Below are 15595 nucleotides of genomic sequence, written 5' to 3'. Positions count from 1 at the left end.
AATTGCACAACACAGCAGCAACATTTTAACAATTTGCTGGAGGATGTCATTTGTGCAACTTTTTAGTGTTTGTACATGACTCCCTATATAACTCAATCAAAACACAGAAACTCCCCGTTCCATTTTTATTTGGGGCTAACAGGAAACTCTAAGCCATCTTACAGATCGCATCCCAAGTTTGTCCTAAAAAACCCAATCCAATAAGGTAAAATATCATTGCCTCAGATGAGTTTAGTTAGTACCTAAAATGTAATTTTAGCATGTTTGGACATGCAAGAACTGCTCAGTGAATATGGTGAGATGCCTGGTTGTGAAAATGAAAATGCAAACACCTTAAACACCTGCTTAAAGCAGCAAATGGGAAGTGTTTCTTTTATCTTACCTGAGCTGGGACCTGTTCCGTGATCTGACGTCCGGGGTCCACCCATTGCCCAAGATATTTGTAGTAAATTTTTGTGGCTGTTTTGACACAAAAATAACTACAAATGTGGTCAATAGGACTTAAATTAAGGGCCCAACAAATTAAATCGGTGACATTATCTCATGATTATGTCATGGCTTTCTAATGTGCTCCGGGGATGAGCCATTAGAATGCCACGCCATAATCAAGGGCTCCCGGGATGTCCGTGGACTATGGATGAGCTCTGGGGAACCCCCCAATATCGATAGATTACAAAATAAAAACGATCAGATGTAGCTGTGTTTTTAATGAATAGGCTCCTTAGAATCAGATTGGAAGCAGCTTTGCACATAGACCTAACAGAACATACAGTATACTGTGTGGTTACTGCACATATTTTTTAACTTCTGCTGTGAGCCAGAAAGCTTAATCCCTTTTGTATATGTGACAACCCACAAATGCCATTAAGGGAGTAATTCACGATGTAGACTTGACTCATGGGAACTGAATGGAAGTCTATCACTAATTACTGTAAATACAGGCCTCAAATAGCTTTTAGACAGCTCTCAGCTAAAGGGTTTGCATACCACAGTCAATCCACAGCCCTTGAGAACCTGCCTAAAAAAAATTGACATTTAAATGGATTGAGAGGATATATTTTTCAAACTCTCTCTTCAGAGATTCTTTCTTTCCAAAGAAATAATACTCTTGTTTAACGTTTTCATCAAGTTGACACAAATATTTTGGAGCCATGTTTGTTTGTACAAATGAAATGACTGAAGAATGCAAAAGGAAAGGAACAGCTTGAATTCCCCTTTGTAGTGCCCATTGTAAGTTTTCATGTTTCACTTTAAGGTGATTAATAACTGTACCGTAGTTCTATTGGAAAAATACATTTTTCTTTTTGCCTACATTTATCACTAGAACTACTGTATTTATCACACACACACACACACACACACACACACACACACACACACACACACACACACACACACACACACACACACACACACACACACACACACACACACACACACACACACACACACACACACACACACACACCATATAGCTTGATAAGGATAAATCAGCTGTGTAAATCAGATAGAGTTAACAAGGCTATTGACCAAAGAATCCCCAAAAGGGCAGATTTGTGATAAAAACAACTGAAATCTATAGCAAAAATAAAAAATATGAAACATAAAAAATATAATAAAAATCAGATGTCAGTTGAAATTCCAAAAAATGTACTTAGTCCACTGGAGTTTTGCTGCCCGTATATAAGGATCACCAAATCCCAAGGATATCTGCAGAAAACAAGAAGAAAAAACAGGCGCACTCCTAGTGTGATAAAGTATAAAACAGTATTTATAGGATTGTAAAATACTGTATAAAAAGCGCACTCACAAACAGAGTAAAAATAATAGCATTTATGAGATATACTCAATCGCCTTGAAGCTGTGAAGGGAATGTATCAGCCTGTCCCGTTGGTGCCACCTCTGGTGTATCCGTTGGTTCAGCAAGGTGCACTGGAGCCACCGCAGCCAGATGATGTAATAATCAGCAACACGGTCAGAGACTCCCTCCAGATGATTTTTTTTTATTTTTTTATATTTTACAATCCTATAAATACTGTTTTATACTTTATCACACTAGGAGTGCGCCTGTTTTTTCTTCTTGTTTTCAGTATATATATATATATATATATATATATATATATATATATATATCATCATATACCTGTTCAGAAAAAGATTTTTCACCTCCATTACAGCAAAAGTTCTGGCTCAGTAACACTAGAAATACAAGCCTGAATTTCCACCTTTATGGACATTTATGTGGATAACAAAAGTAACAAATTACACAAATAAAGAAATATGATTAAAAATAAAATTGTGGTGTCTTTGGACATTTTAAGTGAGTTATTTAGTTCCAAAAATGCCACTTTTTATATTTTTCTTACATTTATTTATAAAAATGTTTTACCAGGATTGTATATACAGTAATACATTGAGAGTTACCTCTTGTTTTCAAGTATGTTAAGTAATATCTTCTTTTTTTTTTAATTGCTCAACTACCCACCAATATATTTATATTTATTCCCATCCCGTACCTATTGTTGGATCAAACATTACCATGGTAAAGTGGCCCTTTTCCTGTGGAAGGGCACAAGATGATTTCACACATAAGGCATTAGCCAAATAAAAGGGAGTCCTTGTTTCCGTTCAGGCCAACGCATTGGAAGTAAAATATTTATAAACACCTATAGTTGTCATAGGTTTTAAAAGTGTGGACCATTTAATTTAACTATGAAATATGTTATGGTCATTGGTTTACTTCAGTACAAGGAGGAAATTAACATTTGTTTAAAGGATGTTTAATATAACTTGTTACGTTGCCTACGGCAAGCAGTCTTGGCAACCCAACATGGAGTGAGATTTGGCAATTCTCCCAATTTTAACTGCAAAACCTACAGTCTCAAATCCTAAATCAGTAAGGTATTTTTCTGACTGATTTGATTTTGTTGTTTTTGAAGTGTCATCTACTCCACCATTTCCCATGCTAGTACTGTATTATTATTGACAGCAGCACCAACACATATTGTGATATCTCTACATTGTGGTGCTAAGCCGTAAGACTCATTACAAGACTCTGTTTGGTTAATATGGACCATTTTTATAACCTTCCTTAGCAACTTTTAAGTAATTGTAATGGCTCATCTGTTTAATTTCTCTTTCATTGTCTGCTCTTATTTTGTTGCTATTATTGGGACCTCACAATGGACAGAATGATACACAAATCTTAAAAACATACTGTCACGGGAGACCAGGTTATTTACACCTTTTCACCAGGATCATTCATTGAGAAAAACAAGGTAATGAAATAAATTGTAATTTATTCGGCATAAATTCGCTCACACACAATCATACACAAAATACAGACAAAAAGACACACTTACTTTGTGACTGGAGTTGAAAACTAGACTTTCCTAGGTGCAGGGAACTCTGTAGATGAGTTTTACCCTGACCGGGACTTAGCCCGGAATTTCCTGGAACTCAAATCACCATGAAGTTCCACACGCCACCAGTACGTTCTCTTCTGAGAACTTGGTCCCTCCTGACCGCGAGGTACTCCAAATTCTCTGGAACTCAAATCGGCATAAAATCCCAGCCGCTTCCGCTACGTTCGATTTTGCGAACTTGGGCGCAAAAAGCTGGTCTCTGTCAGGCAGGCTTGAAATCGTAGCCGGTTGCTCTGCTATTCGCGCAAAAGCAACTTTGAAATCCCCGCCTGCACCATTACTACTGGAGATCTACAATCTGATTGGCTCACAGATTCTTATAGTATTCTGAGTTTCATTCACAAAACTCAGCAGCCAATCATCGGGTGGAAAAATTCCCAAGCAACCAATCAGAGCCAAGCCGGCTAGAAATGCCGGATCAATGGGAAATCTGAAATGGCCAAGGGACATGCGCAAGTTTTACACCTTCGTCCCTGTCTATCTCAATGCCACACGCAGGGCCAGGCTCCACCAAGTAATTTATTAATTACATTTAATAAAGTATACTTTAATACACTAAGGTATAGTTTAATGTATAGTTTAGAGTCTCTGGGTACAGGGGACAGAAGAATAAATATGTTTTATTTTTATTTCTAACTGCCTTATTCTCCACACACTTTCTATTAGACTCATACTGGACTCTCAGTCTCCCCTCAAACTTATATATGGTTGGGGCACCCACAAACCCTTCACTGGTTCTGGGTTACCTTGGCACTAGCTGGGGTACCCCCTTAACCTAGGGATTCTCTCAACTACAGGGATACCTATTCATCCATGTGCCTCATTCCCCTTTCTGGACTATGCTGAAGCAGGGTACCCTAGTGGTGAGGCGCGCTTGTGTTTTTTCAAGGGGAGATATTCCGGGACAGTGTGCCTACATGTATCCGAAAATCAGGCATGATTCCCTGGAACATATATGGGGGAACTTACAACTCTGGACCCCAACCTCCCAGACACATTCTGTTAATGGATCCTCAGCAAACAAAACAATTGAAACGGATACCCTAGCAATCCCTACTTGCTGGCATGCCCGGAAAGGGAAAAACACAAAAAATACTTTTATTACAAGTAATACATTGTATCTTTCCAATGTTACTGGGCCCAAAAGCTAACTCTCTGGGACCCTTATACACGGATCAAGGGTAACTAAAATGGGCAGAACCTTTATTTGAGAGCCTGGTTACCCCCTAACATCACACATACCCTTTTTGTTTATCTCTGGGATGTTGGTAACTATGATTTTACAAATGACAAAACAACAATGGTTTATTAGCATCTTGTCCAGTTTTAAAAGGAACTATTATCTCAGAGTTCTGTACCTGTAATCTCTGAGTAAAAACAATACTACCTAAATAGGTGAGCGGAAAAGTTGGATTCTTCATTACAAGTATCACAGATGCTTTGGTTGCTAGGAGACCAGTCACCAAGTACAACTCTTATATTGAAAGTATGCTAAAAGCACAGTGGAAGATTAACTATGTGAATGCCGCCATCCATTTTAGAATCTTAATCTCCAGTGGACAAAGGAGCAGAAATCCATGACAGAGTGTGATCAAGGGAAATTAATATCACCTGGATCTCAGCTTTTATCTGCACTCGGAAATGTCAGAATGCCTTGCTCATACAGTAAGGCAGAATATTAAACATGCCAGGTCATGCACAGAAGAACACAGCAGCATTAAGTTCTAGTGCAGTGGGAAGTTGCATGACCAGTTGACCTTTATTTTTCCCTTGTGCCAGCAATCACTTAAGCTGCCTTGCTAGAGTGTGCACCCTACCTGGTCAAGTAAACTGCAGGATGGGAAAAGAAAAAGCTAGAACCAATTGCATAAAAATAAAGTAAAGCTGCACTGAGGGGAAAAAAAGACACGTTCACTGTACTGTACTTCTGAGACAGATACATAATACATTTATTACCACAACTGTATAATCTACAGTACCTGCAGTTAGAAAAAAATGAATCTGCAGAATTGCAATTGTTGCTAATCACTGAACCAACTAAAGTGTTCTGCTTGACAGAATTCTTTAGCAATTGCCAACATTTTGGGGGATATATACGGTATAAATGCTACCATTTTCTATACTATGATTTTCAAAGGGTAATACAATTCTAAATAAGGATATATGGATATATCAAAGAAGATATATCTTTGACAATGGGCACACTATCTTGATTGAAGTGTTTTCAGGGACTAGGTCTGTAGCACATTTGAATGTCATTAGTCCATTGTTGATTGAATCCAAGTTATATCGGACAACATGTGAAAAAAAATAAGGTTCAGGGAATTTATTTAAGTCTCCCCCATAAACGATATTGGGGGAAATGTAGAATGTTCTAGAACCATTGATGGTTTCTACTGGTTAGTCAAAATGGTACAGATGCTGATCTGACACAAAGTACACACAATATAAAAATATTTAAAAAAATGATGGCCTGTGCTTTAGAAAGTTACCACCAGCAACTCCATGATGAGCTTCAAAATAGATCCAGAAGTACTTGTTAGTTGATAAAATTATTAATGGATGTTTGCATTACTAGGTAAAGGTTATTTTGATAATTGATAAAGGAAATATTGTTGGATCACATTATATTTATTTTGTAACTAGTGTCGTCGACCTTTCTATATTGACCAAAACTTAAATTTAAATGCTGCAAGAAGTATATTTTTGTATCCATTACATTTTATTTATTTCAGATATAGTACAGAAAATGTGTAGTATTTTGGGCCTTTTAAGATACTTTGCCTAATATAGGTAATGAACAGAATGAACAAATTTGTCACTCACCATTCAGAACACCTTCAACGTTTTACTTTAGTTTTTGTAAATGGAACTTCATTGATACCTTTTCGAAGATGGTGATTGAGAATTTGGAATCTACTGCAGCTAATTTTTCAAGTAAAAAGAACAATTTGTCTAGAGAAGAAAGAAAGTGCATTAAGAAATTAGAGACTAATAGTAACATTGTGATCAAATCAGCGGATAAGGAAGGAGGGTTTGTTATAATGGATTGATCCTACTACATAACTGAAGCTGAAAGATTATTAGGTGATGAAAGCACTTACCATAAATTGAGAAAAAATCCAATGGCAGATTTAGTGATAGAATTACAGGAACTACTGAAGGGGGGATTGGATAGTAAAACACTTACTGACAAAGAGTGGATTTTTGGATTCAAAGGATCCGATTATCCCAATATTTTAGTTTATACCAAAAGTGCATAAAAGTGAAACCCATTCCCCAGGAAGACCCATAGTCAGAGATTAAGTCACTGATTTCTTATCTTTCACAATACATAGATCATTTCCTACAAAAATATGTTTTCAAATTGCCATCATACCTTAGAGACATGAAACATGTATTAGAGATCCTTAAAGATATACAGTGGCAACCCCAGTATATCTGGGGTACGTGTGAGGTGACGCCACTCTGCACCGTTATTGATCATCAATTGGGTAGAGATGCTGTGAAGAAAGTACTCGAAAAGAGATCCTGATTATCAAAGGATCTAATATCCTTCCTTCTGGACTCTATTTTATATATATTAGAGCACAATTATTTTTGTTTTGAAGGAAGTTAGTTCCTGTAGTTCTGTGGAACGGCAATGGGGACACTAAGATCACAAATTTTCTTTACCTCTTCTTTAACTGTGGGTCGTCTAGCCTCTGGTGAATGACAGGGCTTAACATTAACATCCTTTTCAGGTTCTGTAGTTATATTATGCTCAACGACTGAGATTCTTCTGGGTATGGGACAAAAAACTCTTACTTGGCTGGGGAGCTATTTTTGTGTCTGCTATTTTTAAATCAGAGATTGAAGGTGTCCCAGAGGTAGCAACAGTTTTTTTGTTATAGCTAACAAATCTGCCCTCTCTTTCCAGGGTTCAAAGGTTCACGTGATACATCTGCTCTGTTTTTCTCTTCCCTGGCTGGCTAACTTTGTAATAACCTCACCTACTCTCTCCATGATATCATATGGGCCCTGCCAAGTGGCTAAAAATATAAACTCTACTTTGAGCACCAACACTTTATCGTCTGAGCGGAACACCCTAACTCATTCCGATTATACAAATTCTGCTGCAAACTCTTGGCTTGTTGCATATATTGCCATACAATCAGCAAGACCTCTGCAATGCGATCTTGCATTTGCGTAATATGCTCCACTGCTGCAGTCTGGGTTCGACTCACCATGTTTGTTTAACCATATCTAATATACTTTGTGGATGTCTACCATACAATAACTCAAAGGGGGTGTAGGCAGAGGTACTGAGGTACTTCCCTTACAGAAAAAAAGATACAATAGTAGTAAATCCCAGTTCTTACCATCTCAGTGTGGCCTTCCGTAGCATACTTTTAAGAGTTTTGTTAAACCTCTTCAGTAGGCCATCTGTTTGGGGATGACACACCGAGATGCGTACAGTAAGTGTTAAATTTTAAACAGACAGTACAGCTCTTTTCTAAGCTGGGACACAAAAGGTGTCCCTTGATCTGTTAGAATCTTTTTAGGAATACCAACCTGACTAAACAGCAGTAACTCCTTTGCTATATGTTTAGTAGACGTATTATGAAGGGAAACTGCTTCAGGAGTTCTTGTGGAATAGTCTAGAATTACCAAGATATGCTGATGGCCATGTTCAGGCTTAGGCAAATGGCCAGTGAAATCCATACCCATGCGCTCAAAAGGACCTTCAATAATGGGCAAGGGTACTAGAGGACTATGAAACAGTTTCACTGGCATAGTCATCTGGCACTCCGGACACCTTTAACAATATTATTCTATATCTTTATCATGCCTTTAACCCGGCTGTTGTCTTTTTTACTCCCCCCAAAACATGATTATGCGCCAGATCTAAAACCTGCCGTCTAAACTTTTTGAGCACAAGAAATTGCTCAAGCAAACCAGAGTCCTTTTTTTCTACCCTATATAGTACATCATTGTTTACTATAAAATAGGGTAGATATACTGTAGCATTGCCTCTTAGTCAACAGGTTTTCCATTACAGTATAAGCACTACACAAGCCTGGCAGAAGCAAACTTAACAGGTGAAACACTCAAATCCTGAAGAGTAACCTAATAAAACAAAATGTCCAAAAATCGGTTACTTCCCCCCCCCCCACCCTGCCTCAGTTTGTATGTGTTGCCATACATTTCTAAGTTTAGGATATATTTAGGAGACATTTAAGTTTTGCTCCATTTCCCAAAATGCTCAATTGTTTGAATGTGTGTGTGTGTGTGTGTGTGTGTGTGTGTGTGTGTATTTGTGTATTTATTACATGTATGTATATGACATATCATTTTTTCCCATTATTATGCTTAAGCATAAACTGTTCCTGCTCATTGATCTATGTATGCTATTCTCAAGTCAATATTTCAGCCATTGAATATTCATCTCATGCCTTACCCACTATTACTGTCACTGATAAAATATGACCCAGTAGCATCCTTATAGATGTTCCTTATAGATGTATAAAGTGGACATACAAGTTTTATTTCTTGTTTTCCACATATTATTTATAGCATAGACATGAGCAATAATAAGCATCACTGCAGTAAATAATCAGATAAGCCTTTTCAACTTTCTGACTGGATTAATGTTTAGATAGATGCTTTATGATGTTTCACCTGCATTATTACAATTTCTAGTTCACGGTGTGTGTCCATCGCATTATGAAGGGTTTCAGAAGTATACTTCCTCCAAAAGTGGCAGATTCCTTTCTTTGATGTTCCAATAGCAATTCTTTATTCTGCATTCTTGCTTTTACAATCAAGAATTTTGATTTCTATTTATTTTCTATTTATTATTTTCTCCCTTAGATTGAACTCCGCAGAATAACCGTTTTCTGCAGTCCAAAACATGCAGCTCAAGAGAACTGCTGTGAGCTATCTGATCGAATGGTAAGATTAGTTTCTGTAAATGTAGGTTGTCATTTCAGTATAATCTGTATGTCATATTGTGTTCCTGTACATGATCCAATCTTTAGTAAAGGCACTGCGAACTAAAAATGTTCAGAGGAAGAAAGCATCCACTGTCCTTGAGATAAACAAGAGATCTCTTACAAATTGAAGATGTTATATAATTTTTACGGTATACTGTATCTCTGAAGTTAAGATAATGTTTAGGTTGACATTTAAAGTGGACATCACTGGGCACAAATGGTAAACCACCACGTAACCTTGTGGCAGTGTGCAGTTTACTAGATATATGGGAAACGGTCCCCACTGTAATTGTGAAAAATGTTGACATATTCCAGCAAAAACTGCAAATTTGCTAAAAGAACATCAAGGTAAATCAATTCAAATAAAAAAATTACCAAAGAATACAGTTGAGTTGACTACTTTTTCTCCCTCCATGGAAATCATTATCCAAACCATTTTCTCCTATACAATAATGTAGAATGCAATGTTTGCAATTTTTCATTGTGGACACTAAAGTTGCAATTTGATTGTCAATAACTGTAATATTAATATAACATAATGTTGTCAAAGTAAAAATAATCACCTAAGAATGAACACAATGTTCCTTTTTTGCTGGTAAATATTTTGCACATCTTATACTTTTTACTGTACATACTTGAAAAAACACATGGCATTTTGCACTGAGCATGCTGTACTTTTCGTGACAGTGTAATGGAGAACAAAAAAGTGTTATTTTATTCTTAAAGGATTTCCTTAATTAAAAACATGCTTGGGAATATTTGTTTGCTGTGATATTGCTTCCATGTCCTACTTTTTTCTTCCCATTTAAAACAAATGCTCAGTTCTGAGTAATCTTCAATTGTGTTTGATTTCCCATTAAAATAGTACAGTGCTTCACACTTTGTTTAAATTGAATGTAACCACATTCTAAAAATTGTAGTCAAATTTAGACTCCTTTGAAATGTAATGTTTATTTGGTTGCTGCTGGACATTGTTTGATTCATTATTGCATCTGCAATAAATTAGTACAATATATTATAAAAGTAATTACATAAATATAACAAAACTTTGGATATCGATAAAGGGAAGACTGCAATATGATCTATTCAGACTAAACTGCTCTTATATTTCATTGCCAAATATAGTTGCATTAACAATTTATTTTAACATGCCATCATTTCTTGAGGAAACCAGGGAACTAGAAAACAATGATAAATTGTCAGGTTCAATAACGCTTTCTTGTACAGTCATATTGCCTGATTCTTAGGAAGTGCTGTACACTGATTACCATATGTCATTCTAAATGTCACTGGAAAGGGAATTTGCCATTTGAAAATATCTGAGAAGTTAAGAATTTGATTATTTAATATTCTACTGAGTTAAAATGTATGAAACTTTCACACAAGTCCACCAAACTGTCAACATATCACTGCTCACGAAAATCAACATTGGCAAAGGTTCGCCAAGCGTTAGCAACTATTACACATTCTGCAAACTCTGGTGAGTACAGTACACATTTGCTTAAAAATCTCTTACTGCAAAGACAATAAATAGACACAGAAATACACCACTAGCCAATTGGAGTTTGCGTTGGTAGTGATACTCAAGGCTGGCTGGTAAATTTTCACCCGGGGATCGAAGAGCAACCAACTGGCCCATGAAACGGGTGACCCACACACCATACACGAAGGCACACTCAAAATACCCAACACCCACCATACACAGATACACGCACCACACACACGCCATACACCATACAACTGCTGAAGTTTTTTGTGAACATGCTTCACTATTTTTTCTTTTCTTCTTTTCTTTCTCTTTTCTATTTTGAGGCGCGCTGATTCTCGTGGACACATTATCATGCAGAACTGGGAACAATTAATTGTCAAGCAGCACCTACTCCATCCTAGTTTATTTAATTTAGATTGCCCTGTATGTTGAGCGCATCCTTAATTGCTTTACACCAGGGTTGTGCAAACTGGGGGTCGCAAGATATTTCTGGGGTGGCGCAAGCATTGCAGAGGCCCCGCGCTCTTCCCCAAGGCATTAAAATGAAATGCCGGTCGATCGCGTGATGTCTCCGGAACCTCAACTTACCGTGCTTCAGACGGCATCTGTAAGCATCTCCATGGCAACGCGGCAATGCTGCGTGGTCATGAGGCATGACATCACCCATGCATTTCCATAGCAACGCAGCATCAAATGACGCAGTGAGTCACGTGACGTCACATGACCCAATGCGTCATTTGAGTCCACACTGAGCGAAGGGGAGGCGCGAGCACCGGGGGACACGAGGCAAGGGGGCGCAGAAGCAAAAGTTTGCACACCTCTGTGGCATACACTATACAATGAGAAAGCTCCATACACATACAAACGTACAATAAACAAGCACAACAGATACAGACGAATATATATATATATAAATCAACTGTGTGTGTATATATATATGGGAGATGTACTGCTGAGAATGCTTGAGAAAGGTCCTGTGCCAAGGACCGAAACATCGGGTTTATGTGCCAGTTTTTCTACTGAATACACGCTTTTTTTGTACCTCCTGAGTGTGCTGTCTCCTTCTTGCCTTGTGATCTTGGGATCCTGGATTTACTCGGTAAGGAACCTATCTATACATATATATATACATATATATACATATATATACACAGTGTTTGACAAATCACCCAAAAATCTACTCGCCGAACCAAAAAATCTACTCGCCAACTAGTCCCGCCCCCAACCCCGCCTCTAGTCCCGCCCCTAACCCCGCCCCTAGTCCCGCCCCGCTTAAAAAAATACATAAATAAAATAAATTCCTAGTAAGAACATTCGTTTTTGACATAAGTTTATTTATTGTATTACATTATACTACAATTAGTCCTGGTTACGTGTGTGTTTGTGTGTGTGTGTGTGTGTGTTTGTGTGTGTAAATGTCGGATTTAGAAAAAAAAGCCAGATGTGAATGACTAGTTTCCTGAACCCCTTAACCAGTGTCTGGATGCCCCCACTTCCTAATATTTAAAGCAGCAATCCCGCCTGGGATCTTACCTGATCCACAGTCCCTCAATGTCCAGGTACCCGCATTCCCGCAATGTTATACATTGGAGGGGATGTGTTCCCTACCTGTCTTCTGGGTTAGGGGGGATTTCGATGTCTTCCATGTGAAGCTTGAGTCAGATCTGGAAGAAAGCAGTATAGGTTATTTCGGTGAAGTATAGGGCAGTTAAGATATATAGAGTAAATAAGAGATCCAGATCCAGAGTTTCAGACAGAGAGGGTGTGGGTGAGAGACAGAGAGAGAGGGTGAGAGAGTGTGGGTGAGAGACAGAGAGAGGTTGAGAGAGAGACAGAGAGAGGGTGAGAGAGAGAGACAGAGAGAGGGTGAGAGAGAGAGAGAGAGAGAGAGAGAGAGAGCGATACAGAGAAAGGGTGAGAGAGAGAGACAGAGAGATACAGTGAGAGGGTGAGAGAGAGACAGACAGGGTGAGAGAGACAGAGAGAGGGTGAGAGAGAGAGAGAGAGAGACAGAGGGTGAGACAGAGAGAGACATAGAGGGTGAGAGAGAGAGAGGGGGTGAGAGAGACATAGAGAGGGTGAGAGAGAGACAGAGAGAGGGGAGAGACAAAGAGAGGGGAGGGACAGAGAGGGGAGAGAAAGAGAGAGGGGAGAGACAGAGAGGGGAGAGAGAGAGGGGAGAGACAGAGAGACAGAGAGGGGATAGGCAGAGAGGGGAGAGACAGAGAGACAGAGAGGGGAGAGACAGAGAGGGGAGAGACAGATAGAGGAGAGAGGGAGAGGGGAGAGAAAGAGAGGGGAGAGAAAGAGAGGGGAGAGAAATAGAGGGGAGAGACAGAGAGAGGGGAGAGACAGAGACAGGGGAGAGACAGAGAGAGGGGAGAGACAGAGAGGGGAGAGAGAGAGGGGAGAGACAGAGAGACAGAGAGGGGAGAGACAGAGAGGGGAGAGACAGAGAGGGGAGAGACAGAGAGGGGAGAGACAGAGAGGGGAGAGACAGAGAGAGGGGAGAGACAGAGAGAGGGGAGAGAAATAGAGGGGAGAAAAAGAGACAGAGACGAGAGAGAGACAGAGAGGAGAGAGACAGGGAGACAGAGAGGGGAGAGACAGAGAGATAGAGAGGGGAGAGACAGAGAGACAGAGAGGGGAGAGACAGAGACAGAGAGGAGAGAGAGACAGAGAGGAGAGAGAGACAGAGAGGAGAGAGAGACACAGAGAAGAGAGACAGAGAGACAGAGAGGGGAGAGACAGAGAGACAGAGAGGGGAGAGACAGAGACAGGGGAGAGACAGAGAGAGGGGAGAGACAGAGAGGGGAGAGAGAGGGGAGAGACAGAGAGACAGAGATGGGAGAGACAGAGAGGGGAGAGACAGAGAAGGGAGAGACAGAGAGGGGAGAGACAGAGAGGGGAGAGACAGAGAGGGGAGAGAGAGAGGGGAGAGACAGAGAGAAGGGAGAGAAAGAGAGGGAGAAAAAGAGACAGAGAGGAGAGAGGGAGAGAGAGACAGAGAGGAGAGAGACAGGGAGACAGATAGGGGAGAGACAGAGAGGGGAGAGACAGAGAGACAGAGAGGGGAGAGACAGAGAGACAGAGAGGGGAGAGACAGAGACAGAGAGGAGAGAGAGACAGAGAGGAGAGAGAGAGGGCCTGCGGGGGACATTGGGCGACATCGGGGGGCCTGCGGGGGAAATCGGGTGTATGAGGGGGCCTGCAGGGGACATCGGGCGACATTGGGGGGCTTGCGGGGGAAATCAGGTTTATGTGGGGGCCTGTGGGGGAAATCGGGTGTATGTGGGGGCCTGCGGGGGAAATCGGGTGTATGTGGTGGCTTGAGGGGGAAATCGGGTGTATGTGTTGGCCAGCGGGGGACATCGGGGGGCCTGCGGGGGAAATTAAATGTATGTGGGGGCCTGCGGGTGAAATTAAATGTATGTGGGGGCCTGCGGGGGAAATTAAATGTATGTGGGGGGCCTGCGGGGGAATTTAAATGTATGTGGGGGCCTGCGAGGGAAATTGAATGTATGTGGGGGCCTGCGGGGGAAATTAAATGTATGTGGGGGCCTGCGGGGGAATTTAAATGTATGTGGGGGCCTGCAGGGGAAATTGAATGTATGTGGGGGCCTGCGGGGGAAATTGAATGTATGTGGGGGCCTGCGGGGGAAATTGAATGTATGTGGGGGCCTGCGGGGGAAATTGAATGTATGTGGGGGCCTGCGGGGGAAATTGAATGTATGTGGGGGCCTGCAGGGAAATTGACTGTATGTGGGGGCCTGCAGGGAAATTGAATGTATGTGGGGGCCTGCGGGGGAAATTGAATGTATGTGGGGGCCTGCGGGGGAAATTGAATGTATGTGGGGGCCTGCGGGGGAAATTAAATGTATGTGGGGGCCTGCGGGGGAAATTGAATGTATGTGGGGGCCTGCGGGGGAAATTGAATATATGTGGGGGCCTGCGGGGGAAATTGAATGTATGTGGGGGCCTGCGGGGGAAATTGAATGTATGTGGGGGCCTGCGGGGGAATTTAAATGTATGTGGGGGCCTGCGGGGGAAATTGAATGTATGTGGGGGCCTGCGGGGGAAATTGAATGTATGTGGGGGCCTGCAGGGAAATTGAATGTATGTGGGGGCCTGCGGGGGAAATTGAATGTATGTGGGGGCCTGCAGGGAAATTGACTGTATGTGGGGGCCTGCAGGGAAATTGAATGTATGTGGGGGCCTGCGGGGGAAATTGAATGTATGTGGGGGCCTGCGGGGGAAATTGAATGTATGTGGGGGCCTGCGGGGGAAATTAAATGTATGTGGGGGCCTGCGGGGTAAATTGAATGTATGTGGGGGCCTGCGGGAGAAATTGAATGTATGTGGGGGCCTGCGGGGGAAATTGAATGTATGTGGGGGCCTGCGGGGGAAATTGAATGTATGTGGGGGCCTGCGGGGGAAATTGAATGTATGTGGGGGCCTGCGGGGGACATCGGGTGACATTGGGGGGGCTTGTGGGGGAAATCGGGTGTATGTGTTGGCCTGCGGGGGACATCGGGGGCCTGCGGGGGAAATTGAATGTATGTGGGGGCCTGCGGGGGAAATTGAATGTATGTGGGGCCTGCGGGGGAAATTAAATGTATGTGGGGGCCTGCAGGGGAATTTAAATGTATGTGGGGGCCTGCGGGGGAAATTGAATGTATGTGGGGGCCTGCGGGGGGATTTCAATG

General features: G+C 41.2%; 1 protein-coding gene across 3 annotated transcripts in view; it reads left to right on the top strand.

Annotated features, from left to right (window-relative positions):
* The window catches only part of COL19A1 (collagen type XIX alpha 1 chain), a 622544-nt gene that overhangs the window by 128156 nt on the left and 478793 nt on the right, over nucleotides 1-15595 (top strand). For all 3 annotated transcript variants that reach the window (XM_075598080.1, XM_075598081.1, XM_075598082.1), the window contains exon 7: nucleotides 9279-9359. In XM_075598080.1, coding sequence (XP_075454195.1) covers nucleotides 9279-9359 — 81 coding nt within the window. The remainder of the gene's footprint in view (nucleotides 1-9278; nucleotides 9360-15595) is intronic.

The sequence above is a fragment of the Ascaphus truei genome, chromosome 4 (assembly GCF_040206685.1).
Source record: "Ascaphus truei isolate aAscTru1 chromosome 4, aAscTru1.hap1, whole genome shotgun sequence".
Taxonomy (NCBI): domain Eukaryota; kingdom Metazoa; phylum Chordata; class Amphibia; order Anura; family Ascaphidae; genus Ascaphus; species Ascaphus truei.
The sequence above is the reverse complement of the archived record's forward strand: the minus strand, read 5'-3'. Positions and strand labels throughout refer to the sequence as shown.